Source organism: Triturus cristatus, chromosome 1_1 (assembly GCF_964204655.1).
Source record: "Triturus cristatus chromosome 1_1, aTriCri1.1, whole genome shotgun sequence".
Lineage (NCBI taxonomy): Eukaryota > Metazoa > Chordata > Amphibia > Caudata > Salamandridae > Triturus > Triturus cristatus.
This window is the reverse complement of record NC_140579.1, coordinates 115,889,486-115,916,705: the sequence shown is the minus strand read 5'-3', so window position 1 is coordinate 115,916,705 and position 27,220 is coordinate 115,889,486. Positions and strand designations below refer to the sequence as shown.

The 27,220-nt window shown below is 48.2% G+C and overlaps 1 protein-coding gene across 1 annotated transcript; it reads right to left on the bottom strand.

Moving 5' to 3' along the window:
• Positions 1–445: 445 nt before the first annotated feature.
• LOC146869710 (uncharacterized) lies at positions 446–13,775 on the bottom strand. Its single transcript, XM_085654530.1, has 5 exons — positions 13,185–13,775; positions 6,938–6,991; positions 5,351–5,395; positions 2,467–2,573; positions 446–1,071 (listed from the first exon to the last, which is right to left on the bottom strand). Exons 1-5 carry the CDS (start codon positions 13,261–13,263, stop codon positions 1,051–1,053), a joined length of 306 nt encoding a protein of 101 aa, XP_085510656.1. The 5' UTR covers positions 13,264–13,775; the 3' UTR covers positions 446–1,050.
• Between the last annotated feature and the right edge of the window lie 13,445 nt (positions 13,776–27,220).

The following is a 27,220-nucleotide window of genomic DNA, read 5'->3' as shown; positions in this document are numbered from 1 at the left end:
CATTCAGGATCTATTCAATGATCCAAGGGTTTGAGAATCTATACTCTTATGTCCTGCCCACAAGCCTAGGCAGAGTCTGACCTGGCTATCTCCAAGTGTACCCATGACTTCTCCAGACATTAACACAATTGTGAGGTCGCGGCCTTCCACACCCAACAAAAATCCATCTCAATGCACTCCAAACTCAAGAACATCTTCATGCACCAGGATAGCGCTCTGATGCCTACAGCGCAGACAGCTCAGGACTAACCTTGCAAATCTCCCACAGCCTCTACAATCTGGCCTAACCTCTTTTACCCACATTGCTAAGTGTCCCCACTGTAACATTTTGCAAGTTTAAACACACAAGGTGAGTAGCTGAGCTATGCCCTTCATGTTGTGTATTCGTAAGAACAACTCAACACCGCTTTTATCACAAAAGTATTCAGACGTATTAATGGCCAAATAAATATTATAATTTATTGTTTAAACTCCACAGAACATGGTATGAGAAAATAAATAAAAGACATTGAGAGAACTTTGAATCTGTTCAAATAAAACAAACATGGCTGACCACATCAGTTTTTCCGAAATCCATTGCTTGGACTGACCAGCCCTATCCCTGGAAATGCATCATGGCAGCAAAACAGCCCTAACTAATCAAAAGTAGGTGTCTGATCCTGCAGTTGTCCATGCAGGGAATGGAGAAGCAAGAATAACGGCCAGGTTGTTCTATTGAAAAGCTGGTTGGGCTGGGGTTCAGTCAGGCAGGACAAAGCGCCTGCATGCATTTTAGCTGAATAGAGCATCAAAGTCCATGTGCAAACAAGCATGCTGGCCTCATCGTCCGTCTTCAAAGTCACTGAGGGGTGAAAGGTCACAGTTCATATAGAAATCACATTATAGCAAGTACAGGACATAAAAGAAGTGGGTGGGCCCTCTGAGACCCCCTGCGGGAGCTCTGGAGGAGGGGGGAGGGGACAGGCGCCTCTCGGTCAAATGTAGGACAAACTTTTGGACCCATCTTCGGAGAGGCTGGGCGGGTCCCTCCCCCATGGTGCTGCTCCAGGATTAGGCATTGAAAGCGAATAACTGAAAAGAAAAGTAAAAATCATCGGTATAGCAGCTAACAGTAATGGCCAAGACACAGACTGCCACCCACACATTCAAGAAGCCCCGCCCACTTCTCCTAAGCTCCTATTGGGGACTAAGCGTGGCCACACTGCTGGGGGAAGTAGCTGTTGACAGGTGTGTGTAGACGTATGTGCGTGCATTTGTGACACAAACTTAGCCGAAAGTATAGCAAGCATCATACAGGGTTAAAGGTCACGTTACAGTTCAGTATTGAAGGGGTAGCGGAGTGCTCCTGCCCCATGACGTAGTGCTCTTTGATGAGGTGTGACATCAGATCTTTCCTAAACCGGAGCAGGGATGGGGCGGTCCAGACGGGATGTACCCAGTGCTTAATTTGAGCCGGTGCTTTCCGGGGCTCAGCACCGGCACTTAATTGGTTTCTGGTGCTCGGCACCGGCACCTTATTGTCAACACTATACTTAGAACAGTCTACCACATGGTGGTGCGGGTCATCTAATTTAGGGATGAGCAGAACAGCGGTAGTTTAGGACTACAATATACATTAAATTTGCTAATCCCTGCCTCCCAAGCCATTCCTTTAGCTCTGGGGACCTGGAATAATCTGAACTGTCGCATATACATGCGAGAGAGATGGTTAGTAGTTATTTTGGCAGCGATGGCAAGGGCGATGGGTGGTGCAAGCTGCAGTGGCCTCTTGGTCAGAGCCCTGCCATATGGAAAGAGCAGAAACATCTCCTTGATTTGCCTGTTTAAGACCAGGTTTACCTTGGTCTTAATTTTGGCCCTGCCTCCTATTCATGCTGCCCTTGTAAACAGGAGGCAGCGACAAAATCAATGGGTTTTGCGGTGGAACGCCCACTACAACTCCCATTGCCCTCCCCTTCTACGCTAAACACAGCGTGAAAAGGGGCCTTATTTACAAGGCAGCGTTAAGCCACGTTAAGTGGCTTAAAGCTGCCTTGTAAATAAGGAGAGGCCCCTAAAAGTGACGTTATGGTGGTGATAGGGGCATGTAAATATGCCCCTCAGTCGCTATATTCTGATGTTCTGTCGTCCTAACGCACAGCTCTGCTTTACTAGCAGAATTCATGTAACATCTCATCACTGTCTCCCCAAAGTCTGCCTAGCTCTGCCTCACTCCTCACCCCTCTCTCTACCCCCTGAGGTCTGCCTCATTCTCTCTCCTTCCCCTCTTTTGCCTCTTCACGTCATCTCTTTCTTCCTGTCACTCCGTCTCCTTCTGAGCTGTTCTTTTCTCTCTACACAGTTTGTCTCTCCACACCTGACTTCTCATCTTCCCCTCTCTCTACTTTGCATCTTCTCTCTCTGCTCCACCTCTCTACCTGTCCACCTGAGCTAAACCTTGGCCTGCACCGGGCCTGGAATACTTACCGCATAGTAAAGACCAAAGACGAGGAAGGCCCCGAAGATGCAGCCCAGCACCAGGAGGACAATCTCCCAGGCATTCATCCCAACGTTGCCCCCGGAGGAAGGGGTGGCTGTAGCGGGAAAGAGAGTACAGGTGAGTGAATAAACCGGGAGGGAGGCCTGGCCTCTAGGCATGCTACCCCACCCCCACCATTCACCACTAGAAACACTCAGTCCACCCAGCTTACCACCACAGGCAGCACTCTCTCCACCAAAGTTACCACCAGAGGCAGCACACTGTCTGCCCAGCTTACCACCACAGGCAGCACTCTGTCCACCCAAGTTACCACCACAGGCAGCACTCTCTCCACCCAAGTTACAACCACAGGCAGCACTCTCTCCACCAAAGTTACCACCAGAGGCAGCACTCTGTCTACCCAAGTTACCACCACAGGCAGCACTCTCTCCACCAAAGTTACCACCAGAGGCAGCACTCTGTCCACCCAAGTTACCACCACAGGCAGCACTCTCTCCACCAAAGTTACCACCAGAGGCAGCACACTGTCCACCCAAGTTACTTCAGCAGACTCTGCTTCGTAACCCAACTTATCACCACAGGTAGCACTCTCTCCACCCAAGTTACCACCACAGGCAGTACTCTCGCCACCAAAGTTACTTCAGCAGACTCTGCTTTGTAACCCAGCTTACCACCACAGGCAGCACTCTCTCCACCAAAGTTATCACCAGAGGCAGCACTCTGTCCACCCAAGTTACCACCACAGACAGCACTCTGTCCACCCAAGTTACCACCACAGGCAGCACTTTGTCCACGCAGCTTATCACCACAGGCAGCACTCTCTCCACCAAAGTTACCACCACAGGCAGCACTCTCTCCACCAAAGTTACCACCAGAGGCAGCACTCTGTCCACCAAAGTTACCACCACAGGCAGCACTCTGCCCGCCCAGCTTACCACGACAGGCAACACTCTGTCCACCAAGGCTACCACCACAGGCAGCACTCCCTCCACCCAAGTTACTACTACAAGTTACTACTGCAGGGTCCACTGCATCTACCCAAATTACCACCACAGACTTCACTGTGTCCACCAAAGTTACCACGAGTCCTGGGCAGAGTTCGTGGAGTTCCACTGAACTCTTTGAAGTGACCAAAACCTTCCGCTGCACTACGCGGAGTTCCGCAAGTGGCAGAATGTGTGATGTTGCGCTGTTTGCGCTGATTTTCAGCGCTGACTTTTTGTCCTACACTGGAAAATCAGAGCGAACGGCACCATGCGCACCTGCTTCTTTGTGCCTCTCGGGGAGGTATCCTACTTGAGCGACAGCTTCCTCAATGAGTACTGAAGGTTTCTCAATGCAACTGGTAGCGACCATCAGTGACTGTCCGCATTGAGAAATCTCACTGGGAGCTGGTCTAAAGTAAGATGTTCCCCACTTTTGCTCGCCACCTTGGCGAGGGATAAAAAAACTCTGCACCGCGGAGTTTTTTGGAACTCTGTGCTCTACGTGGATGAGAAAAACACAACCAGAGCAGAATTTCACGTTAAGGCCTAGTTACCGCCACGGCTTCACTGCATCCACCCCAGCTACCACTACAGGCGGCACACTATACATTCGAATACATGCAATTCTGTATCCTGAAAAACAATGATGTGGCACCTACACTCCTAAGAAGCCAGCAGCAGGCTTCTGCCTACCTAGAATGCCACCAGTTGCCTTCTATCTATCTGAGTTTTCCCCACAAGCCATCTACTGGTATGAGATGCACCCAAGGGCTTTACATCCACTTGAGATAGCACCAGGTGCCCCATACCCACCTGAAATATTCTCAGGTGCCCTCTGTGCCACAGAAATGCCACCAGGTGCCATCTACCTACCCTAGATCACACCAGGAGCCCTATATATCTACCTAAAACACCACAAGGTGCCTATTATCCTTCTGTGATACCACATGCTTCCATACACACTGAAATACCACCAGATACCCCCTACCCACTGAAATACCACCAGGTGCCCTCTATCTAGCAGAAATGCCGCCAGGTCCCATCTGTGTACCCTAGATCGCGCCAGGAGCCTTTATCTACCTAAAACACCACCAGGCACTCTTTATTCCCCTTGGATACCACTTAGTGCCCACCACCCACTGAGATTCCACCAGGGGCCATATTACACATGAGTGCGCCGGCGCTAGTTGTCACTGTGCGCCAGAGTAAGCGCCCAATGGCATTACAGAGGATCAGTTTGTAATACGCCGTGATGGTGGCGCAGACTTTAAGCTCTGTGCGTTTGCGTCTGTGCGTATATTGTATTAGCGCAGTGATTCAAACGCACATAAACACATACATACTCTGGCGCACAGTGACAACTAGCGCCGGTGCAGTCATGTGTAATACGACCCCAGGTGCCCTCAATCTAAAATCTGTGTCCCCGAGATCGCACCAGAAGCCTTTATCCATCTTATACACCCCCAGGCAGTTTTTATCCCCCTGGGATACCACCAGGTGCCTTCTACCACCTGAGATACCGCCAAAAGACATCTATCAGCCTCCGATACCACCAGGTGCCATCCACCCATTTACGATTCCACTGGAGGCACACTGCCACACTCGCCGGGTAGGGCTCAGCCTGAGATAATCCACTTCTGGTGGGCGAACGTTTCTCACAGTGAACGCTCACACCATTAGTTCACTAGTGTCTGATGTCCATACCCCCACACACACAGCTCATGGGCTCACTTAAAGGCCTTGTCTACCCCTCTGGCAAGAGGGCCAACATGCAGGAAGCAGGGAGAGCTGCACCGTCCTTGACTGTGTGCATGTCCACCAGACCCCACACACACTTGGGTTGCTCTTTAGTCCACTTCTCACACACTAGACACGAGATACTTACTGGTGGTAGTTGTCAAGGTGGTGGTTGTGGAGGTCGTGCTCGAACCTGCGATAAAGATTACATTAGTCAGTTACACAACAAAGCAAGTTGATTGGCCAATGCAGCGCTGGAGGAACCATCAGCTGTGAATAAATCCATCGTTCAGAATCAGCGTATAAAAGCAAAGTTTGAGTGAGTGAATGAATAAACAAACAAACACATAGCGCAGTATATCTTGAAGGCCAAGAAGGAGCTTGTGGTCCAATAAGGCTGCCCTTAACATATGGAATAACCTGTAAGAGCCACTTATGGTGTTTGGAGGCTGTCCTCAACCTATAGCGTAATTGGTAAGAGCCCCGCATGTTTTATTAGAGGGGGTGTGCTTATTCTGGCACACTGTGGCTTACTATCTCACTCTGGCTCACTGTGGCTCACTCTATCTCACTCTGGCTTATGTAGCTCAGTGTGTGTGTGGCAGAAGGTTGAGGGGCCCAGAAGGGTTGGAGCTTCCTGAAGGGTTGAGCGGCCCCTGAAGGGTTGGAGCCTCCAGAAGGATTGAGGGGCCCCTGAAAGGTCGGAGCCTCCAGAAGGATTGAGGGGCACCTGAAGGGTTGGAGCCTCCAGAAGGGTTGAGGGGCCCCCGAAGGGTTGGAGCCTCCAGAAGGGTTGAGGGGCCCCTGAAGGGTTGCAGCCTCCAGAAGGGTAGAGGTGCCCTTGAAGGGTTGGAGCCAGAAGAAGGGTTGAGGGGCCCCTGAAGGGTTGGAGCCTCCAGAAGGGTTGAGGGGCCCTTGAAGGGTCGGAGCCTCCTGAAGGGTGGAGGGGCCCTGAGGGGTTGGAGCCTCCTGAAGGTCTGAGGGGCCCCTGAAGGGTCGGATCTCCAGAAGGGTTGAGGGGCGCCTGAAGGGTTGGAGCCTCCTGAAGGCTTGAGGGGCCCATGAAGGGTTGGAGCCAGCAGAAGGGTTGAGGGACCCATGAAGGGTTGGAGCCTCCGGAAGGATGGAGGGGCCCTGAGGGGTTGGAGCCTCCTGAAGGCTTGAGGGGCCCCTGAAGGGTTGGAGCCAGCAGAAGGGTTGAGGGACCCTTGAAGGGTTGGAGCCTCCTGAAAGGTTGAGGTGCCCCTGAAGGGTTGGAGCCTCCAGAAGGGTTGAGGTGTCCCTGAAGGGTTGGAGCCTCCTGAAGGGTAGATGTGCCCCTGAAGGGTTGGAGCCAGCAGAAGGGTTGAGGGGCCCCTGAAGGGTTGGAACCTCCAATTGGGTTGAGGGGCCCTTGAAGGGTCAGAGCCTCCTGAAGGGTTGAGGTGCCCCTGAAGGGTTGGAGCCTCCTGAAGGGTTGAGGGTTGGAGCCTCGAGAAGGGTTGAGGTGCCCCTGAGGGGTTGGAGCCTCCTGAAGGCTTGAGGGGCGCCTGAAGGGTCGGAGTCTCCAGAAGGGTTGAGGGGCCTTGAAGGTTCGGAGCCTCCTGAAGGGTGGAGGGGCCCTGAGGGGTTGGAGCCTCCTGAAGGTTTGAGGGGCCCCTGAAGGTTTGCCCACCCCCTCCCCGCACACCGCTGGGGCTCAGGGGCCTGTGCTACGCCGGCGCTGATGTGATTTGGGAGTCGTCAGGGCCCCTACCTGAAGTGGTATTTGCAGTCGTCCCATTAGCATTAGCCGTGGTATTCTGAGAAGCTGAAATGAGAAAATGTTGAGCCATTACTGCACGTTGCAGATTAATAATACTTACAATAATCATTATTCAGAAGATGCCACATTTACATACAGAAGTGTATATCGCACCTCTATATTAGTTCCTAGAAACAGGAGTTAAAAAGCAGCAGGATTTAAAACTTGTAAAAGTGTCCCAGAGACAGACCAAGTGTAAAAGACTCCAGTCCCAGCTACAGAAGGCGCCACAAAACTAAGGGGCGGAGCAATCCGTGCTTAATTTAAAAAACAATAAGTGCCAGGGCTCTCCTCTGGAGGCCACTGTGGCTTGCACCAGTCATCGCCCCTGCCAGCGCTGCCAATGACTGTACCAACACAACTACTAACCATCACACTCTTACAAAAGTGACAATTCAGACTATTCCAGGCACCCAGAGCTATGAGTGGCTTGAGCAGCAGGTATTAGTCATTTTTTATGTATATTAAACTAAGAAATAACTGTTATCGTTTTAGTCTCTGTATTAGACGACAATGCCACCTAGTGGCAGAATACCATAAGGGCCAATTTTGACAATTAAATACCGGTAATGGGCACTGGAAACCACTGGCTCAAATTAAGCACTGAAGCAATCGATGCCTGTGTGCCCGATTAGAGGGCACATTCATGACATCTGAGAGGACAGTCTTGAGAAGGGAGGACAGACCTGAGAGAAGAGACTAAAGTAAAGACCAGACCTGAGAAGAGAAGAGAGGCCAGACCTGAGAAGAGAGGACAAACCGGAGAGCACAGATCGTCAAACAGAGGACACACCTGCGACGAAAGACCTTCCTGAGAGAAGAGAGTAGGCCGGCCAAACAGACATGGGCACTTAGGTTTCTCTAACCAGGCTGTTATTTTACAGCTGGGTTGGAGAAAGGCACAGACTCCCTGTGCCTGAGCGGAGCATAAAACCAGGCTGCTCAGGCCAATCCCCAAGCTGCTCTCATAGTATGAGAGCAGCGTCTAGATTGGCTGGGGAGTCTGTTGTGCCAGGGACTGACGGGAGCAGCAGAATGGACGAGCACCGAAGCTCGAGGCGGTCGCAGGAACAGGTACCTTTTTGGAAAAAAAGTATCTCCCCGTCCGATGCTCCTGCTCCTGCTACCCTGCCGCCATGCTACTCCATAGTGGCATTAGCCGCGACTGCCTAAGAGGAGAAGACAGACCTGAGAGGACAGACCTACCACGAGGAGAGACCTGAGAGAAGGGGACAGACCTCAGCGGATGGACCTGAGAAGACAGACCTGAGAGGAGAGGACAGACCTGAGAAGACAGACCTGAGAGGAAAGGACAGACCTGAGAAGACAGACCTGAGAGGAGAGGACAGACCGGAGAAGTCAGACCTGAGAGGAGAGGACAGACCTACTACGAAGAGAGACCTGAGAGAAAGGGACAGACCTAAGAAGATGGACTTAAGAGGACACACCCACAAGGAGAGACCTAAGAGGAGAGGACAGGCCTGAGAGGACAGACCTGAGAGTTCAGACCTGAGAGGACAGACCTACCACGAGGAGAGACCTGAGAGAAGGGGAAAGACCTCAGAGGATGGACCTGAGAAGACAGACCTGAGAGGAGAAGACAGACCTGAGAGGAGAGAACAGACCTGAGAAGACAGACCTGAGAGGAAAGGACAGACCTGAAAAGACCGACCTGAGAGGAGAGGACAGACCTGAGAAGACTGACCTGAGAGGAGAGCACAGACCTGAGAAGACAGACTTGAGAGAGAGGACCGACCAGAGAAGTCAGACCTGAGAGGAGAGGACAGACCTACTACGAAGAGAGACCTGAGAGAAAGGGACAGACCTAAGAGGATGGACTTAAGAGGACACACCTACAAGGACGGACCTAAGAGGAGAGGACAGACCTGAGAGGACAGACCTGAGAGGACAGACTTGAGAGTTCAGACCTGAGAGAAAAGACCTACCATGAGGAGAGACCTGAGGGAAAGGGACAGACCTGAGAAGACAGACCTGAGAGGAGAGGACAGACCTCAGAGGATGGACCTGAGAGGAGAGGACAGACCTGAGAAGACAGACCTGAGAGGAGAGGACAGACCTCGGAAGATGGACCTGAGAGGACAGACCTGAGAGTTCAGGCCTGAGAGGACAGACCTATTATAAGGAGAGACCTGAGAGAAGGGGACAGACCTAAGAGGATGGATTTAAGAGGAGACACCTACCAGGACAGACCTAAGAGGAGAGGACAGACCTGAGAAGACAGACCTGAGAGGACAGACCTGAGGAGGACAGACTTCAGAGGAGAGACCTAAGAAGAGAGGAAAGACCAAAGATGAGACGACAGACCTACAAAGACAGACTTAAGGGGACCTGAGAGGACAGGCATGGGAGGATAGGACAGACGCAAGAGAAGAGGACAGACCTGTAAGTGCAGACACCAAGAGACACTGTCGGCACTCGCAGTTACTGGAAGCTATTTCAAGTTAATGTATGAGTTGTAGACATCATAGTCCGTAAGCAACAAGAGACACTGTCGGCAATCACAGTCCTTGAAGATACTCCGAGTTAATGCATGAGCTGTAGGCAGCGTACTCCGGAAGCACCAAGAGACACTGTCTGCACTCGCAGTGATTCGAAGATAGTCCAAGTTAATGCATGAGCTGTAGACAGCATCACCCAGAGGCACCAACTGACACTGTCTGTACTCGCAGTCCTTGAAGATATTCAGAGTTGATGCATGAGCTGTAGACAGCATCACCCAGAGGCACCAACTGACAGTGTCTGTACTCGCAGTCCTTGAAGATATTCCGGGGTTAATGCATGAGCTGTAGACAGTCTCACCCAGAGGCACCAACTGACACTGTCTGTACTCGCATTCCTTGAAGATATTCCGGGGTTAATGCAAGAGCTGTAGACAGCATCACCCAGAGGCACCAACTGACACTGTACTCGCAGTCCTTGAAGATATTCCGGGGTTAATGCATGAGCTGTAGACCGCATCACCCAGAGGCACCAACTGACACTGTCTGAACTCGCAGTCCTTGAAGATATTCCGAGTTATTGCATGAGCTGTAGACAGCATCACCCAGAGGCACCAACTGACACTGTCTGTACTCGCAGTCCTTAAAGATATTCCGGGGTTAATGCATGAGCTGTAGACAGTATCACACAGAGGCACCAACTGACACTGTCTGTACTCGCAGTCCTTGAAGATATTCCGGGGTTAATGCATGAGCTGTAGACAGTATCACACAGAGGCACCAACTGACACTGTCTGTACTCGCAGTCCTTGAAGATATTCCGGGGTTAATGCATGAGCTGTAGACAGCATCACACAGAGGCACCAACTGACACTGTCTGTACTCGCAGTCCTTGAAGATATTCCGGGGTTAATGCATGAGCTGTAGACAGCATCACACAGAGGCACCAACTGACACTGTCTGTACTCGCAGTCCTTGAAGATATTCCGGGGTTAATGTATGAGCTGTAGACGGCATCACGCAGAGGCACCAACTGACACTGTCTGTACTCGCATTGACTTGAAGACATTCCAAGTTCATGCATGAGCTTTAGGCAGCATAGTCAAAGCACATATAAAGCTGATCACACTTGCAGTGACTGGAGGATATTCCAAGTTAATGCAGGAGCTGTAGGCAGCGTAGTCCGGAAGCACCAAGAGACACTGCACTTGCAGTGACTGTAACATATTCCGAGTGAATGTATGAGCTGTAGGCAGCGTATCCCAAAGGCACGAAGAGACACTATCTGCACTCACAGTGACTGCAAGATATTCCAAGTTAATGCATGAGCTGTAGGCAGCGTAGTCCGGAAGCACCAAGAGACACTGTCTGCACTCACAGTGACTGCAAGATATTCCAAGTTAATGCATGAGCTGTAGGCAGCGTAGTCCGGAAGCACCATGAGACACTGTCTGCACTCGCAATGACCGGAAGATATTCCGAATTAATGCATGAGCTGTAGGCAACATCACCGGGAGGCACCAAGAGACACTGTCTGCACTCGGAGTGACTGTAAAATATTCAGAGTTAATGCATGAGCTGTAGGCAGCGTAGTCCGGAAGCACAAACAGACACTGCACTTGCAGTGACTGTAAAATATTCCGAGTTAAAGCATGAGCTGTTGGCAGCGTGTTCTGGAAGCACCAACAGACACTGCCTGCACTCGCAGTGACTGTAACATATTCCGAGTGAATGTATGAGCTGTAGGCAGCGTATCCCAAAGGCACTAAGAGACACTATCTGCACTCACAGTGACTGCAAGATATTCCAAGTTAATGCATGAGCTGTAGACAGTGTAGTCCGGAAGCACCAACAAGCACTGTCTGCACTCGCAGTGACTGTAAAATATTCCAAGTTAATGCATGAGCTGTTGGCAACATCACCGGGAGGCACCATGAAGCACTGTCTGCACTCGCAGTGACTGCAAGATATTCCAAGTTAATGCATGAGCTGTAGACAGTGTAGTCCGGAAGCACCAAGAGACACTGTCTGCACTCACAGTGACTGCAAGATATTCCAAGTTAATGCATGAGCTGTAGACAGTGTAGTCCGGAAGCACCAACAAGCACTGTCTGCACTCGCAGTGACTGTAAAATATTCCAAGTTAATGCATGAGCTGTTGGCAACATCACCGGGAGGCACCATGAAGCACTGTCTGCACTCGCAGTGACTGGAAGATATTTCAAGTTAATACATGAGCTGTAGGCAGCGTCGCCCGGAAGCACCAAGACTGCATGAGCATGTGACCGACTTAGGCCCATGTGTACTCTTCATCAGACATATACCTGACATAGGAACGACTGAAGGGTTGGACAGAGTCATTTCCACATTAGACTCATGTCTAACAGGTGGTAAGAGAGGGGCTGAGTCGGTCATATGTCAGGATACCGAAGGGCTGGAGCAGAGTCATTCCCACATTAGGCTCATGTCTAACAGGTGGTAAGAGAGGGGCTGAGTCGGTCATATGTCAGGATACTGGAGGGCTGGGGAAGAGTCATTCCCACATTAGACTCATGTCTAACAGGTGGTAAGAGAGGGGCTGAGTCGGTCATATGTCAGGATACCGAAGGGCTGGAGCAGAGTCATTCCCACATTAGGCTCATGCTAACAGGTGGTAAGAGAGGGGCTGAGTCGGTCATATGTCAGGATACCGAAGGGCTGGAGCAGAGTCATTCCCACATTATGCTCATGTCTAACAGGTGGTAAGAGAGGGGCTGAGTCGGTCACATGTCAGGATACTGGAGGGCTGGGGAAGAGTCCTTCCCACATTAGGCTCATGTCTAACAGGTGGTAAGAGAGGGGCTGAGTCGGTCACATGTCAGGATACTGGAGGGCTGGGGAAGAGTCCTTCCCACATTAGGCTCATGTCTAACAGGTGGTAAGAGAGGGGCTGAGTCGGTCATATGTCAGGATACTGGAGGGCGGGGTATTTTCAGGCCTGGGGGAGAGGCGTGACGTCACCGGAGTTTAGTAGCTGCTGTGATGCACAAATATCCCGCATGGATATCCTGAAAACTGAATTATAATTCTGGTGTTATCGCATCGTATTTTTAAACTTTAATGCTTTGCAAAGTGAAAAGCTTCCAACTTTTAAAAAGAAAACAAGAAAAGCTGTAAAGTGGCTCTGTGAGGCAGCAGCAACATTTCCAATGCTGCACGTGACTAGGAGCATGCTGCAGTCTTAAAGCAGTCCATCTGAAAGATCTGACGTCACCGAGATCAAAGTATGGAGCTCTTTGGGTACTGATTATTGTGCTAAAAATGTCAAACGTGGACAGATGTCAATACCTAAAATAGAAGATCCATTAAAGACCTTTTTGTTTTTGGCCAGTACCCGCTCATCTTCATGGCCCACCCATCCTTCTTCACGGCCCTCCCAAAGAAACAAGTCTAGACCCGGGCCTGCTGCTGTGTCATGGAACATGGAACAGCGCTACATTCACAGTGCCACAATGCGTGGTGAAGAGGCGCTACCTGCGACTGTTACGTCTATGTATAACCAGTGCTTAAAATGGAAATGCGGGTACTCTGTACCAGAGTACCTGCTTGTTTCTGAGAAGTGTTGCTACTCTCCAATTAAAAGTATAGCATTTCTCTTGAGAAGTGCCGGTACTCTCCCTCCCAAAACAAAGAAGTGCCGGTACTCCGTACCGGACAGTACCGGCCCATTTAAAGCACTGTTAAATAATATAACTCCTTACCTGTTTTGTGGAGGCAGACGACCACCAGCAAAACCACCAGCCGGAGGGCCAATTTGGGGGCAGTCGAGATCCGCGCCATGGTATGGAGTCGAAGAAAGTGGGTCTGGCGAGGCGGAGATCTGTAGGCACTGAGGCTGAGGTCTGTAAGCACTGAGGCTGTGACTGGCGAGGCGGAGGTCTCTTCGGAAGGAGGTTGAGGCCTCTTGGCGCTGAGACTGAGGCTGTGACTGGTGCGGCTGAGGCCTCTTAGCGCTGAGTCAGGTGCGGCTGAGGCGTCTTGGCGCTGAAGTCTCTGGCTAGTGTGCCACGGCTGGGTCCTGGAGCCTGGACAAGTCCCTGAGATGCCCTGAGTGAGGAGTTGCCATCCTTATATACCCATCAAGAGGATGCCCATTTCCCTGAGCCGGGTGGGATGACGGGTGCTGTGACGTAGCGTCACCTGCGGCATTCCTTGCGCACCAGGTCAGGGGGGGCCCATCGGACTGGCCCCGCCCACATCTCCCAGGGGTGAGTGGCCTCCGGACACCTCAGCTGCACAAACAAGCACAGGGCCGCGGTTGTTGTTTTTTCTTGCAACAAAGAGCCATCGACGCCCTGTGCGCCTCCACGTGTCCGTCTGTCTCCCGTCGGCATCCTTCACGCCCCGGATCAAGAGGGTGAGCAACAATGAAAACAAGGATTAGGAGAGAGCCGGCCCGGCCGGAAAAAGGCGGGAAAGATAGGAATGTGTGTCCTTCCCAAAGGCAGAAACAGAAAGTTGTGTAAAATGAGCCACTTGTAAGGACGGAGGCCTCAGGCTGGAAGAAAGATGAGGGGCAGGAAACAGATGTGAATATTGACTCTCAGGGCAGCTGTGAATCTAAAGAGGATAGAACCTATCATATATGTATATGTTATCTGAGAATATGGGAAGACATCAGCTTAACTGCAGAAATCCGATGAACAGTGTAAACAAGCAAGGCTTGGGCCCTAAACCCCCTGGACTGGACCACTATACTATTGGAAACGAACAAAGTGTCCAGGCAGACTCTTCCACTTACATTCAAAAGGGACCCTAGACCAAAAATTCTAAGGTTCCAAGCTTTATTCAGCTTAATTTAAATTATTTTCATACATAAGACAATTCCATTTATTAATACATGTCATGAGATGAAACACACATGTTTAAAAATACACACAAAACTCATCATGACATAAAGCACAATATACTCGTGAAAAAGACATTACAAAAAGCATTTGTGTTGAGAAGTACATATGCAAACATGAAACAGCTAAACCAGTCCTAGGTTTCAGAATAAGCACTCGGCGGACACTAACTTGTGACGAGTATGCCTCCTTATCCCACATTCTTTTTTTCCGCAGTGAATCAACGCGGTCGTTACAACGACCGCGTGGTGATTCCGCATACCATTACTCCGCAAGTCGGAACAACGACTTGCGGAGGGGGGCGCTGGATGTTGGAATAGTATAATTTACTATTCCAACTCCAGTCTGTGTGGACAGTAGGGAAGGTGTTGGATTTAAAATCCAACACCTTCCCCCCCTCCGCAAGTCGTTGTTCCGACTTGCGGAGTAATGGTATGCAGAATCACAACGCGGTCATTGTAACGACCGCGTTGTGATTCCCTGCAGAAAAAAAGTTTCGTTATAAACGTTGTTTACCACTCGTGACCAGGCTGCTGCCTGCTGTCCTGCCAGTGATTCGAGCATAGGGGGTACACAGTAGCAAGGTGTCGCCTAGAAGAGGGAAACACAACTTAGCTCATTCCTCATAGCAAACCCCATTGGAAATGCCCCGTGCTCTAAGGTCAACGCGTTTCAAATCCCTAGTCGTTTTGGGATTCTCCTCAGGATTCGGACATGGTCGCAAGCACTCAAGAACAGTGTAGAACGAATCCACTAGTTGTGAAGAATAGCAATTCTCAATCGTCCGAGTGTGAAGGTCTTTCAAATCTTAGTGCAAACAGGATACGGTTCAATTACTGATGATCCTCTGTTCCTTCCAATTCTTGAAGCTGTTTGAAAGTCACTGCTTTCCGTTGGTGCGGCTTCACCGACCTCATTGGAATGGGGAAATCACTCACCCTTGAAGTTGTTTGCGAAGCCCCAGCTTTCGTTAGTGCGGTGAACAGCATTAAACCCTTTATAAGACTTTAGATGAATACTCAGTGCTTAATTTGTAAAAAATTAAGTGCCAGGGCTCTGGCCAGGAGGCCACTGCAGTCTGCACCACCCATCTCCCTTGCCATCGCTGCCAAAACAACTACTAACCATCTCTCTTGCGCATGTAAATGCGACAGTTCAGATTATTCCAGGTCCCCACAACTGAAGGAATGGCTGGGGAGGAAGGTATTAGCAATTTTAATGTATATTGTATTCCTAAACAACCATTGTTCTGCTCATCTCTAAATTAGATGAGCAGCACCACCATGTGGTGGACTGTTCTAAGTGTGGTGTTGACAATTAGGTGCCGGTGCAGAGCACCAGAAACCAATTAGGTGCCGGTGCTTAGCACTGGAAAGATCCGGCTCAAATTAAGCACTTGATTTTGCTCTTGCACTGTGAGATTCTGTTGGCCTTCGAGATAAGCAAAGGAATTTTCTCTGTGTGTGAAGAAGAACTCTTGGCATACTTTACAGCTGCGACCTCGGAGCCTTATCTAAGTAGTTGCTGGAAATCTTTAAACAAAGCCTCGTTTCATTCTTTGCTTCAGCGAGAATAGAAAGCACACATATTTAAAAGTCCATTACTATGTTATGTTTAATGTTTCTTGCTAATTAAAAAAAATTCTTTTGCAGCTCATGTTATGTGTTTAGTTAGAAATAAAATATTTCTTTACAGGAAAGTTAGGAAATTGAGTTATATTAAATAAAGCTGCAGAACATGATATGGGAAGGACTTTCGCTCTCTGAGAGATGACGTATGCAATCTTCTGAGGGGTAGAGGAGTCCTTTTGGAAAAGGCTTGATTCCAGCTGAATGAAGACAAAGTCACGCTACATGCTTTGCAACATTATTCTTTGATAAACACGTTCCTAGTTAGGAGTTTGAGAACACTGGCAAGAACCATTGCAGACAAATTTAGAGAGGGTAGGCTGTGGAGGAGTTTCAGACTCCTATGCAGAAATGAAGGGAGGAGAGCAGATGTGATTTGCAGATGCAGGGAAGGAGAGGTCAGGCCTTGATGGAGAGCAAAATGGAGGCAGACGTAGGCAGATTAGATGTAGTTTTTGCCCATTCTGACTTTTATTAAAACCCCCAAGCTTTATGCTTTGACTAACTGACTTTGCCAAGGCTTATTTGCTTTATGCATTATTTCCCTTCATGGGAGATTCTGTCATTATTAATGATTGAATTAACTTTGAATTAACTTTATGCTAAGCTCACTCTTGCTTCTATTCTTCAAGTCTTCATGAGTTCTGACTGACATCATTTGTGCTTCATTTTCTTTCCTTTATGGAGCGCTCGGTAAGCAATTTATGACATGCTCTGCACTAGCTCAATTTTCCTATTATCAACTCTGTAACCTGATTGATACTTGATTAATTAATTAAGAGTCAGAACATCTAAAATATTGATTGGAAAAAAAATCCTTTAAAAACTACTCACAACTCTTGTTATTGACTAAAACGTTTATTTGCATTCGATTAATTGCTCAGGTTTATGAAGGAGCTCCCTGATCAAAACTATCCCTGGGCGTAGGACTATGCTACGCTCACGTAGTTTGTGTAGTTTGCGCAACTACGCGCTACGCGAATTGCACGTAGCACAGTGCAAAATATTTTGCTTGCTCGTGGTCCTCAACGTCAAGTTGGCGGCCGCGAGCGAGCAAAATAACATCCCGGAGAGATTTTCTCCTCGTTCGCGATCAGCAACATCAGAACCCTTGCAGACAAATTTAGAGAGGGTAGGCTGTGGAGGAGTTTCAGACTCCTATGCAGAAATGAAGAGAGGAGAGCAGATGTGATTTGCAGATGCAGGGAAGGAGAGGTCAGGCCTTGATGGAGAGCAAAATGGAGGCAGACGTAGGCAGATTAGATGTAGTTTTTGCCCATTCTGACTTTTATTAAAACCCCCAAGCTTTATGCTTTGACTAACTGACTTTGCCAAGGCTTATTTGCTTTATGCATTATTTCCCTTCATGGGAGATTCTGTCATTATTAATGATTGAATTAACTTTGAATTAACTTTATGCTAAGCTCACTCTTGCTTCTATTCTTCAAGTCTTCATGAGTTCTGACTGACATCATTTGTGCTTCATTTTCTTTTCTTTATGGAGCGCTCGGTAAGCAATTTATGACATGCTCTGCACTAGCTCAATTTTCCTATTATCAACTCTGTAACCTGATTGATACTTGATTAATTAATTAAGAGTCAGAACATCTAAAATATTGATTGGAAAAAAAATCCTTTAAAAACTACTCACAACTCTTGTTATTGACTAAAACGTTTATTTGCATTCGATTAATTGCTCATGTTTATGAAGGAGCTCCCTGATCAAAACTATCCCTGGGCGTAGGACTATGCTACGCTCACGTAGTTTGTGTAGTTCGCGCAACTACGCGCTACGCGAATTGCACGTAGCACAGTGCAAAATATTTTGCTTGCTCGTGGTCCTCAACGTCAAGTTGGCGGCCGCGAGCGAGCAAAATAACATCCCGGAGAGATTTTCTCCTCGTTCGCGATCAGCAACATCAGAACCCTTGCAGACAAATTTGGAGAGGGTAGGCTGTGGAGGAGTTTCAGACTCCTATGCAGAAATGAAGAGAGGAGAGCAGATGTGATTTGCAGATGCAGGGAAGGAGAGGTCAGGCCTTGATGGAGAGCAAAATGGAGGCAGACGTAGGCAGATTAGATGTAGTTTTTGCCCTTTCTGACTTTTATTATAATCCCCAAGCTTTATGCTTTGACTAACTGACTTTGCCAAGGCTTATTTGCTTTATGCATTATTTTCCTTCATGGGAGATTCTGTCATTATTAATGATTGAATGAACTTTGAATTAACTTTATGCTAAGCTCACTCTTGCTTCTATTCTTCAAGTCTTCATGAGTTCTGACTGACATCATTTGTGCTTCATTTTCTTTCCTTTATGGAGCGCTCGGTAAGCAATTTATGACATACTCTGCACTAACTCAATTTTCCTATTATGAACTCTGTAACCTGATTGATACTTGATTAATTAATTAAGAGTCAGAACATCTAAAATATTGATTGGAAAATAAATCCTTTAAAAACTACTCACAACTCTTGTTATTGACTAAAATGTTTATTTGCATTCGATTAATTGCTCATGTTTATGAAGGAGCTCCCTGATCAAAACTATCCCGGGGCGTAGGACTATGCTACGCTCACGTAGTTTGCGCAACTACGCGCTACGTGAATTGCACGTAGCACAGTGCAAAATATTTTGCTTGCTCGTGGTCCTCAACGTCAATTTAGCGACCGCGAGCGAGCAAAATAACATCCCGGAGAGATTTTTTCCTCGTTCGCGATCAGCAACATCAAGTTGCCGATCGAGAGCTTGGAAAATAAACCTCCCAGCGAGATTCTCAATGCGGGGAGGTCAGGTTTCTTATTGCGAGCAGTCACGTATGCTCGCAACCGCTCGCGATGAGAAACTACCAGTCCACGTTGAGAAAGCAGCCGCTCGAGTACAAATCTACTCGAGCGGTAGAAAATGACCGCTTGCACTGTGCAAGATGCGGTTTGCAATGATTGCACAGTGCGAACAGCATTTTGCACAGTGCACTACGCAGTTCACGTAGCTCAAAGTGCACTTCGCGTAGCTACGCGGAAACAAAGGTATTGGTAATCAAAGGAGATGGCGCCACATTTCTTACGTTTTCCAAAGAGAGATTAAAGTGAGATTTCCGCTCCTATAGTTTCTTGATAAGGAGATAGTGGTAATGGTTACTTGGTAAGCAGATAGTGGTAATGGTTTATTTATAAGGAGATAGTGGTGATGATTTCTTGGTAAGAAGATAGTGGTAATGGTTTATTTATAAGGAGATAGTGGTGATGGTTTCTTGGTAAGAAGATACTGGTAATGTTTTCTTGAGAAGAAGATTGTGGTTATGGTTTCTTGATAAGGAGATGGTGGTAATGGTTTCCTGGTAAGGAGATTGTGGTTATGGATTCTTGGTAAGGAGATGGTGGTAATGGTTTCTTGGTAAGGAGATTGTGGTTATGGTTTCCTGGTAAGGAGATACTGGTAATGCTTTCTTGATAAGAAGATTGTGGTTATGGTTTCTTGGTAAGGAGATGGTGGTAATGGTTTCTTGGTAAGAAGATACTGGTGATGGTTTCTTGGTAAGGAGATACTGGTAATGTTTACTTGATGAGGAGATTGTGGTTATGGTTTCTTGGTAAGGATATTGTGGTTATGTTTTCTTGGTAAGGAGATGGTGGTAATGGTTTGACGGTACTAGTAGTGGTAGTGGTGTCTTTGTTCCTTGGTAAAGAAGCAGTCCTATTGGTTTCTTGTTGAAGAGTAGTAATGATGTGATATTCCAGCATGAACCTCTACCAGGCTGTACCAGAGGACAGTATCCCTCTCTTACAGTGGATGCCTTTACCCACCACATTCATGTGTCCATTTTCCTGCCTCACTCGCCAGGCTTCTCTAGCTCTCGTGGCCCTGGTGAGAAATGTTGTGAGTTTTGTGTTGAGAACTCAACAGTGTTTGTTGCTGAAGGGGCTGTGGGAAGAGAGCTCCCTCCTCCACACGGTGTAGGGACTGTAGGTGACAGATAGCTCACCCCTGCACAGGGGTGCTGGAACCTTGGGGACATGTAGCTCACTCCTCTACATGGATGTAGGAACTGTGGGGGACAGGCAGCATAGTCTTCTACATGACTGTAGGAACCATTCAGGACAGAGAGCTCACTCCTCTACATGGATGTAGGAACCATGTGGGACAGAGAGTTCAGTCCTCTACAAGGGTGTAGGAAGCGTGGGGGACAGAGAGCTCAGACTTCCACAGGGGTGTAGGAACCATAGGGGACAAATAACTCAGTCCTCTGCATGGTTGTAGGAGCCGTGGTGGACAGAGAGCTCAGTCCTCCAGGTGGATGTCGAACCGTGAGAACAGAGAGCTTTGACCTCCACAGGGTTGTAGGAACCATGGGGGACAGAGCTCAGTCCTCCACATGGATGTAGGAACCATGGGAGACCGAGAGCTCAGTCCTCCACATGGGTGTAACAACTGTGAAGGATGGAGAGTTCACTCTTCTACAAGTTTGAATAAACCATAGTAAATAGAGGGTTCAGTCCTCCACATGGATGCAGGAACCATGTAGGACAGAGAGCTCAGTCCTCCACTTCCTTCACAGGGGTGTAGGAACCGTGAGGGAAAAACTGAGAGCTCATTTACTCACAGGGGTGTAGGAACTGAGGAGACCAGAGAGCTCAGTCCTGTAGATGGGTGCAGGAACTGCGGGGACAAAGAGCCAAGTCCTCCTCATGGGTGTATAAACCATGGGGGACAGAGTTCACTCCTCTAAATGGTAGTAGGACCCATTGGGGACAGAGAGCTCAGTCCTCCATGAGGGTGTAGGAACCGTGGGGACAGAGAGCCTAGTTCTCCACATGCGTGTATGAACCGTAGGGGACAGAAAGTTCAGCTCAGTCCTCCACATGGTTGTAGGAACCGTGAGGAACATAAAGCTCTGTTTTCTACATGGGTGTAGGAACTATGGGGCGCAGAAAGCTCAACTCAGTCCTCCACATGGTTGTAGGAACAGTGAGGGATAGAGAGCCCAGTTTTCTACATGGGTGTAGGAACCATTGGGGACAGAGAGCTCACTTCTCTACATGGCTGTTGGAAACATGGGGTACAGAGAGCTCAGTCCTCCACAAGGATGTATGAAGTGTGGGGGACAGAAAGCTCAGACCTCCACAGGGGTGTAGGAATCATAGGGTACAGAGAACTCAGTCCTCTAAATGGGATAGGAACGTGGAGGACAGAGAGCTCAGTCCTCCACATGGACGTAGAACCATGGGGACAGAGATCCTAGTCCTCCACAGGGGTGTAGGAACCGTGGGGCACAGAAAGCTCACTCCTCTACATGGGTGCAGAAACCGTGGGGGACAGAGATCTCAGTCCACCACATGGGTGTAGGAACTGTGAGGGACAGAGAGCTTACTCCTCTACATGAGAGTAAGAATCATGCTAGACAGAAAGCTCACGCCTCTACATGGGTGTAGGAACCATGGGAGACAGAGAACTCAGTCCTCCACAGGGGTGTATGCACTGTGGGGGACAGAGAGCTCACCCACATGGGTGTAGGAACTGTGGGGGATAGAAGCTTTATAACCCCAGTTTTTGGAGCCTGATGGGCACAGGCGACAACATCCCCCAGATTATAAGCTGGAACTGATTTCAAGCAGGGCCAGATAAGACTTGTCTTTCTGAACCTACACTGCGCATCCCCTAAGACTCCTTGAAGGGCTGTAACCTGAGGAGCAAACCATGCGGAGGCTCAGAGAACTCCTCGTTTTATTCATTATTTTATTAGTCATTCAGGTATTGAGCCTCTCCTAAAACTGATCTGTTTGTCAAGTCAAGGGAGCCAGCAGCGTAGGAGAAGGCTGTCAATTATATTTTATGTTAATGTTACCGTTAACCAGTGCTTAATTTAAGCCAGTAGTTTCCGGTGCTCAGTACTGGCATTTAATTGTCAACACTGGAACTTATGACAGCTGCCACACGGTGGTGCTCTTTTTTCAATTAAAAGATGAGTAGAACAGCAGTTGGTAATTAATTCAACATACATAAAAAAAACTAATATCTGCCACCCAGGCCATTCTTATTGCTTTAGGGGCCTTGAACGGTCTTAAATGTTACACTTGTAGCTGTGTGAGGGTTAGTGTGTGTGTTGCTGCTGTTATTGTCAATGCTTGCAGGTGCGATGGGTGGTGCAAGCTGTGGTGGCCTCCAGGCAAGGGCCATGGCACTTATTGTTTTTTTTTTTACAAATTAAGCACTGACTGCTAGGCAAGCTTGAGAAAAAAATTATTTTAGGAGAGGTTCAACAGCTCATTGACTACAATTAAATAGTAGAAATTCTCAAAAACACAGAATGTGCTCCGCAGCCTAATTTCAGACACCTTCGGTCTCAGTGTCTTAGAAAGTATTCCATACAGAGCAGCACACCTGTGAATCATATGACTGGGTACATGTGTACCTGTGTGCTTGGGTTGGGGTTCACCGGAAGTGAGAAGGGTGTCATCCCATGGTATCTGAACTGCACACTGCACAGTCCTGGACTCAAATCCCAGCCTCCCCTCTTGACCCAGTTGTGTGATCCATGGCCCATTCCTTTACTTCACTATCTATCATTGTCCTTAACTGTCTGTTTGGAGATCACATTGAAATAGTTCAGTACAGGTTCTGCGCTCTACAAAAGATCACTTTGCTATATAAATAGAGAACAAGAAACATTTTGGGTAACTTGAGGTAATGGGGTTTCAAATAAAGGTCTATTTCTTTCAAATTACTTTTAAATTTAATACATGTCCCCAAGAACAGTGTTACACTCGTATGCACTTTTTTAAGACTAAGAACTGCTAATATATATATATATTAACTACTGTCGGTCACCAGTAGCTAGTTGTAGTTAGAACCTTGTTTCCATAGGAGAAGCTTTTTGATTTGCCAGCAACCTTAGCGCCGGTTGATAAATCCTCCCAAAATTTTCAAAACTAATGGCCCGCTCAGGTCAGCTGCTGTCTTCAAAGTTTCGGGGTGATTCATCAAGCGGGGGCAGAGAAAAAGGGGGGTCCCAAAACGTGTTTTCTCTATGTTAATTTCCATAGGAAACTTCAGACACGACTACAGCATGAACTGCTGAACGGAATTACACCAAATTTAGCAAAAAGGTAGCTTTTGGTCCAGAAAGCACGCTTTTCTTTAAATGGTGTGAATCCGTTCAGTAGTGTTTGAGATATTTAAAGATTTACAGATATCAATGTTTGAGAATTGTGAGATCACCAGCTTGTTTATGATTGGCTGGCAACACTTCAAACCAGGAAGTGATGGCAGTCATCTTGTGACTCGGTACCGAGTCACAGGATAAAAGGTGAGAAAAACGATGAAAAACAAGAAAGGGGGGCAGGGTAAAAACACCCTGACCGCTAGGCCTGGTCAGGGCCAAAAAAAGCATTTAAAAAAAACTTTTTGTCCGGAGTCGCGATAGGAAAAAAGAACAAAGCACAGTCTCCTACGCTTTGTTTTTTTTAAGCACCCTGGTGGGCCAGGTCCTGGGGTAAATAATTTATTTACATATTGGGGGCCCCCGCAGCCCTGGGTCCACCACCTCCATGGGGCTTTATTATTTATGTGTTGGGGGGCATGTGGCCCCCCCTGCAGCCCCGGGGACTGCCACCTCCCCGGGGCTTTTAATAATATGTGTGGGCTCCTGCCGCCCCACGCTGCTCTGGGGAGCACCAACTCCCCGGGGGATACTTTATTTAAATACGGGGGTCCGTTTCAGACCCCCGGCCCCGGGGACCACCACCACCCGGGGGCTTTAAATATGTTGGGAGGGGGGTTGCACGGCCCCCCTCCAGGAGCCCTAGATGGCCCTGTGGACCACCACTTCCCAGGGTCCTCTCCAGTTGCCCACCCCCGGGACATTGCAGTTTGCAATGACCGGGCGGGAGCATGGCTCCTGCCCTGTCATTGCAAACACTGCTTTGCTTCATGGAGGCGAGAGCAGGAAACCTCGCTTCCATGAAGTGAAGCAGAATTGCTTTTGTACAAGGGGAGCTGCATGTCAGCAGCTACCCTTGTCCAAAAGCAATGCCGGCTCCCGCAGGAGATGGGGCGCTGGCTGGGACCGTGGGGGCATTGGGGCTCGCTCCGCAGTCCCAAACATGAGGCCAAACCCTGGGGGATGGGGTCCCTGGGGCCAAAAGTGGTCCAGGAAAGGGGAGCCATGCGGCCCTCCTACAGTAATATTATTAAAAAGAAAAAATAAATAAGAGGCAATGCCCCGAGGGATGCAGTCCCCGGGGCCAATAATGGCCTCAGGAGGGGGGGCCGCGTGGCCCCACTCCTTTAGATATAGTGTTTTTTTGTTTGTTTTTTAAGTGGCCATGCCCTGGGGGATGGGGTCCCCGGGGCCAAGATCAGCTTTGGGAGGAAGGCCACGCGACCCTTTCCCGTTTTTAAAACAAAGTACAAAAAATGATTCAGGCCCTGGTGGATGAGCTCCCCAGGGCCCAAAAAATAGTAAGAGAAGGGGGGCCCCCCTTCTAAAAATATCTAAAGAAAAGAAAAGCCCCGTCCCTGCATCAATTCGCAAAGTGCCTCCTGGCACGTTCTGGGTTTAGGGATTAAGTCCCCTTGATTCCTAAGGGTCCTTAGTGGCCAACTAGCCCACCAGGTACCTCCAGCAAGCCCCAAACAGTGGGATTTCTGAGACGTGGTCCAAAGCCACGCCCCTTTTTACACCACTCTGCAAACGCGCCTCTTGGCGCACTGGTGGTGGGGTGATGAGGTCCCCTTGTGTCCTGAGGACCTCAGGACTAAAGTGGACTGCATCCCCCTCAACAATTCAGCTGTGTGGGGCTTATTAGAGATAACAGGAGGGGTAGTTGACCCCCAGTGACCCTGTGAGGTAAGGGGGACTTCATCCCCCAACAAAGAGCGCACCAGGAGGCGCGTTTGCACAGTGCTGGAGAAAGGGGGCGTAACCTGTGTCCACCTCTCAGCAATACCACTATCTGGGCTTACTGGAGATATCAGGTGGGCTAGTTGGCCCCTAATGACCCTCAGGAGGCAAGGGGACTTCAATCCTCATCCAAGAGCGCACCAGGGAGCGTGTTTGCAGACTGGTGGGCAAAGGGGGCGTGACCTGCTATGAGAACCTACCAATGCTGCTGTGTGGGACTTACTGGAGGTAATAGGAGGGGTGGTTGGCCAGCAAGGTTGTCCTTGGGGGCCTACTACCTGTCCTGTTACCTCCAGTATGTCCCACACAGTGAAATTGCTTAGAGGTCTTTGGAGGCCACGCGGCCCCTTTCTCCACCACTCTGCAAACGCGCCTCCTGGCACACTATGTGTTGGGGGATGAAGTCCACTTTGCTACTGAGGGACTTTGGGGGCCTAGAAGCTCTCCTGGTACCTCCTGTAAGTTCAATGCAGCAGAATTCCTGAGCGCTGGTCAGAGGCCCAGCCCCCTTTCTCCACCACTCTGTAAATGCGACTACTAGTTAAAGAAGCATTTGCAATGTAATAGGTCTTGCATTTGCGAGAGTTAGAACTATTGGCGTTGGAATTGTAAAGGTTTTTTACTAATGTTTTTTGGAGTGGAGTGGATGTATTATGTTGTGTAGTGAAATTATCTGGTATGTTGTGCAGTAAAATTATGTGGATAGAAAGTATGTGGTATTTAGTGTATAGGAATTATGTAGAGGGGGATTATGTGTTATGGAGAGTAATTATGTGGTATGGTAGTCTGTGTTGTGGAGTGGTAACCTCAGGTTTAGTCTTCCTCGTTCCCATAGAAGCTAAACTACAAACTCAATGAGGCAAAAAAAGAAGTAACCACTGAGGAGGACTTGGGGACCTAGTCAGAGGTTTGAGCAGGGCCACTGGAATTACACAACTGTTTGGCTGCACCAACTTTCGCACTATTATACATTTTCCGCATTTGCAACATAATCCATCATCTTCTGTACATCGTGCAGATTTGAACAACAAAAAACATTTTTCTAGCTCAAACGGCTCAAACATTACTAAAAATGCAGTGACAGGTGTTATAGCGTGGTGGAAGGCCTTTTGCAAACCTCGAATAGTCACCTCTTACTTATTGCTAAATGTGGATTTTAAATTGGTACTAATGGTTTGCAAACCACTCTTGCTTGTTTCTGCGCCTCGCTTGCCTCTTTCTGCATTTCTCTTGTTATTTTCTGTACCTTCCTTCCTGTTTCTGCACATCTCTTCCACTTTCTGCACCTCCCTTCTTTCTGCACCTCTCTTGCCACTTTCTGTACCTCTGATGCTTCTTCCTGCACTTCTCTTGCCTCTTTCTGCACCCTGTTCCCTCCTTCCGCACCCCTGTTGCCTCTTTGTGCACTTCTCTTGCCTCTTTCTTCACCCTTCTTGCCTCTTTCTGCACCTCTCTTGCTTCTTTCTGCACTTCTCTTGCCTCTTTCTGCACCTCTGTTGCTTATTTCTGCACTTTCTTGCCTCTTTTTGCACCCCTCTTGCCTCTTTCTGCACCTCTCTTGCTTCTTTCTGCACTTCTGTTGCTTTTTTTGTACTTTTCTTCCTCTTTCTGCACCTCTGTCACGTCTTTCTGCATTGCTCTTGCTTCTTTGTGCACCTTTCTTCCTCTTTCTGCACCTCTCTTGCCTCTTTCTGCACTTCTCTTCCTTCTTTCTGTGCCTTTCTTACTCTTTCTGCACATGCCCTACCTATGTAGGCATAGTTAGAAATTAGCATTTAAAAATCCTTAGAAATTTACTGAAAAAACATAGGTTTCAGGGATATTATAATTAGTAATTAGCATTTAAAAAACCTTTGAAATTCACTGAAAAAAACATAGGTTTCAGGGACGTTATAGTTAGGGATTAGCATTTAAAAAACCTTAAAAATTCAGTAAAAAACACGTTTCAACGACTTTATAGTTAGTCTGACATTTCTCTCGTACAAAATCAGAGAAATTTGGCTGTTATAGTTAGCTGAGCTAACTATAACTTGCTTCCCTACAATGCACTGCTGATGACGTCACATATTACATCGCTCATGACATGGTTAGTGACATTACTGATGACATCTCAAATGACATCACTGATGACTTCATTGATGACATCATCCACTTACTATCCGATGCACCTCCTCACACCCTAATATAACCTTTCATACACCTACTTTAAAATACAGACTACTATTCTCAAAACCATAGACACACCAACTCCATTTAGGACATACTCACTCAGTGATTCATGGGTCTTCACACACATCCACTCACCCATACAGTCACTCATACATGCAGTCACTCATCAATATAGCCACTAATATATGCACT

What these genes read in the sequence shown, in the direction of transcription:
- LOC146869710 (XM_085654530.1), bottom strand. Translation starts at nt 13,263, where the DNA reads ATGGCGCGGATCTCGACTGCCCCCAAATTGGCCCTCCGGCTGGTGGTT. An exon ending in GACTGCAAATACCACTTCAG is followed by an intron (nt 5,396 to 6,937) that starts GTAGGGGCCCTG and finishes TCTTTATCGCAG; the next exon opens with GTTCGAGCACGACCTCCACA. An exon ending in TCTTTGGTCTTTACTATGCG is followed by an intron (nt 1,072 to 2,466) that starts GTAAGTATTCCA and finishes TTTTCTTTTCAG; the next exon opens with TTATTCGCTTTCAATGCCTA.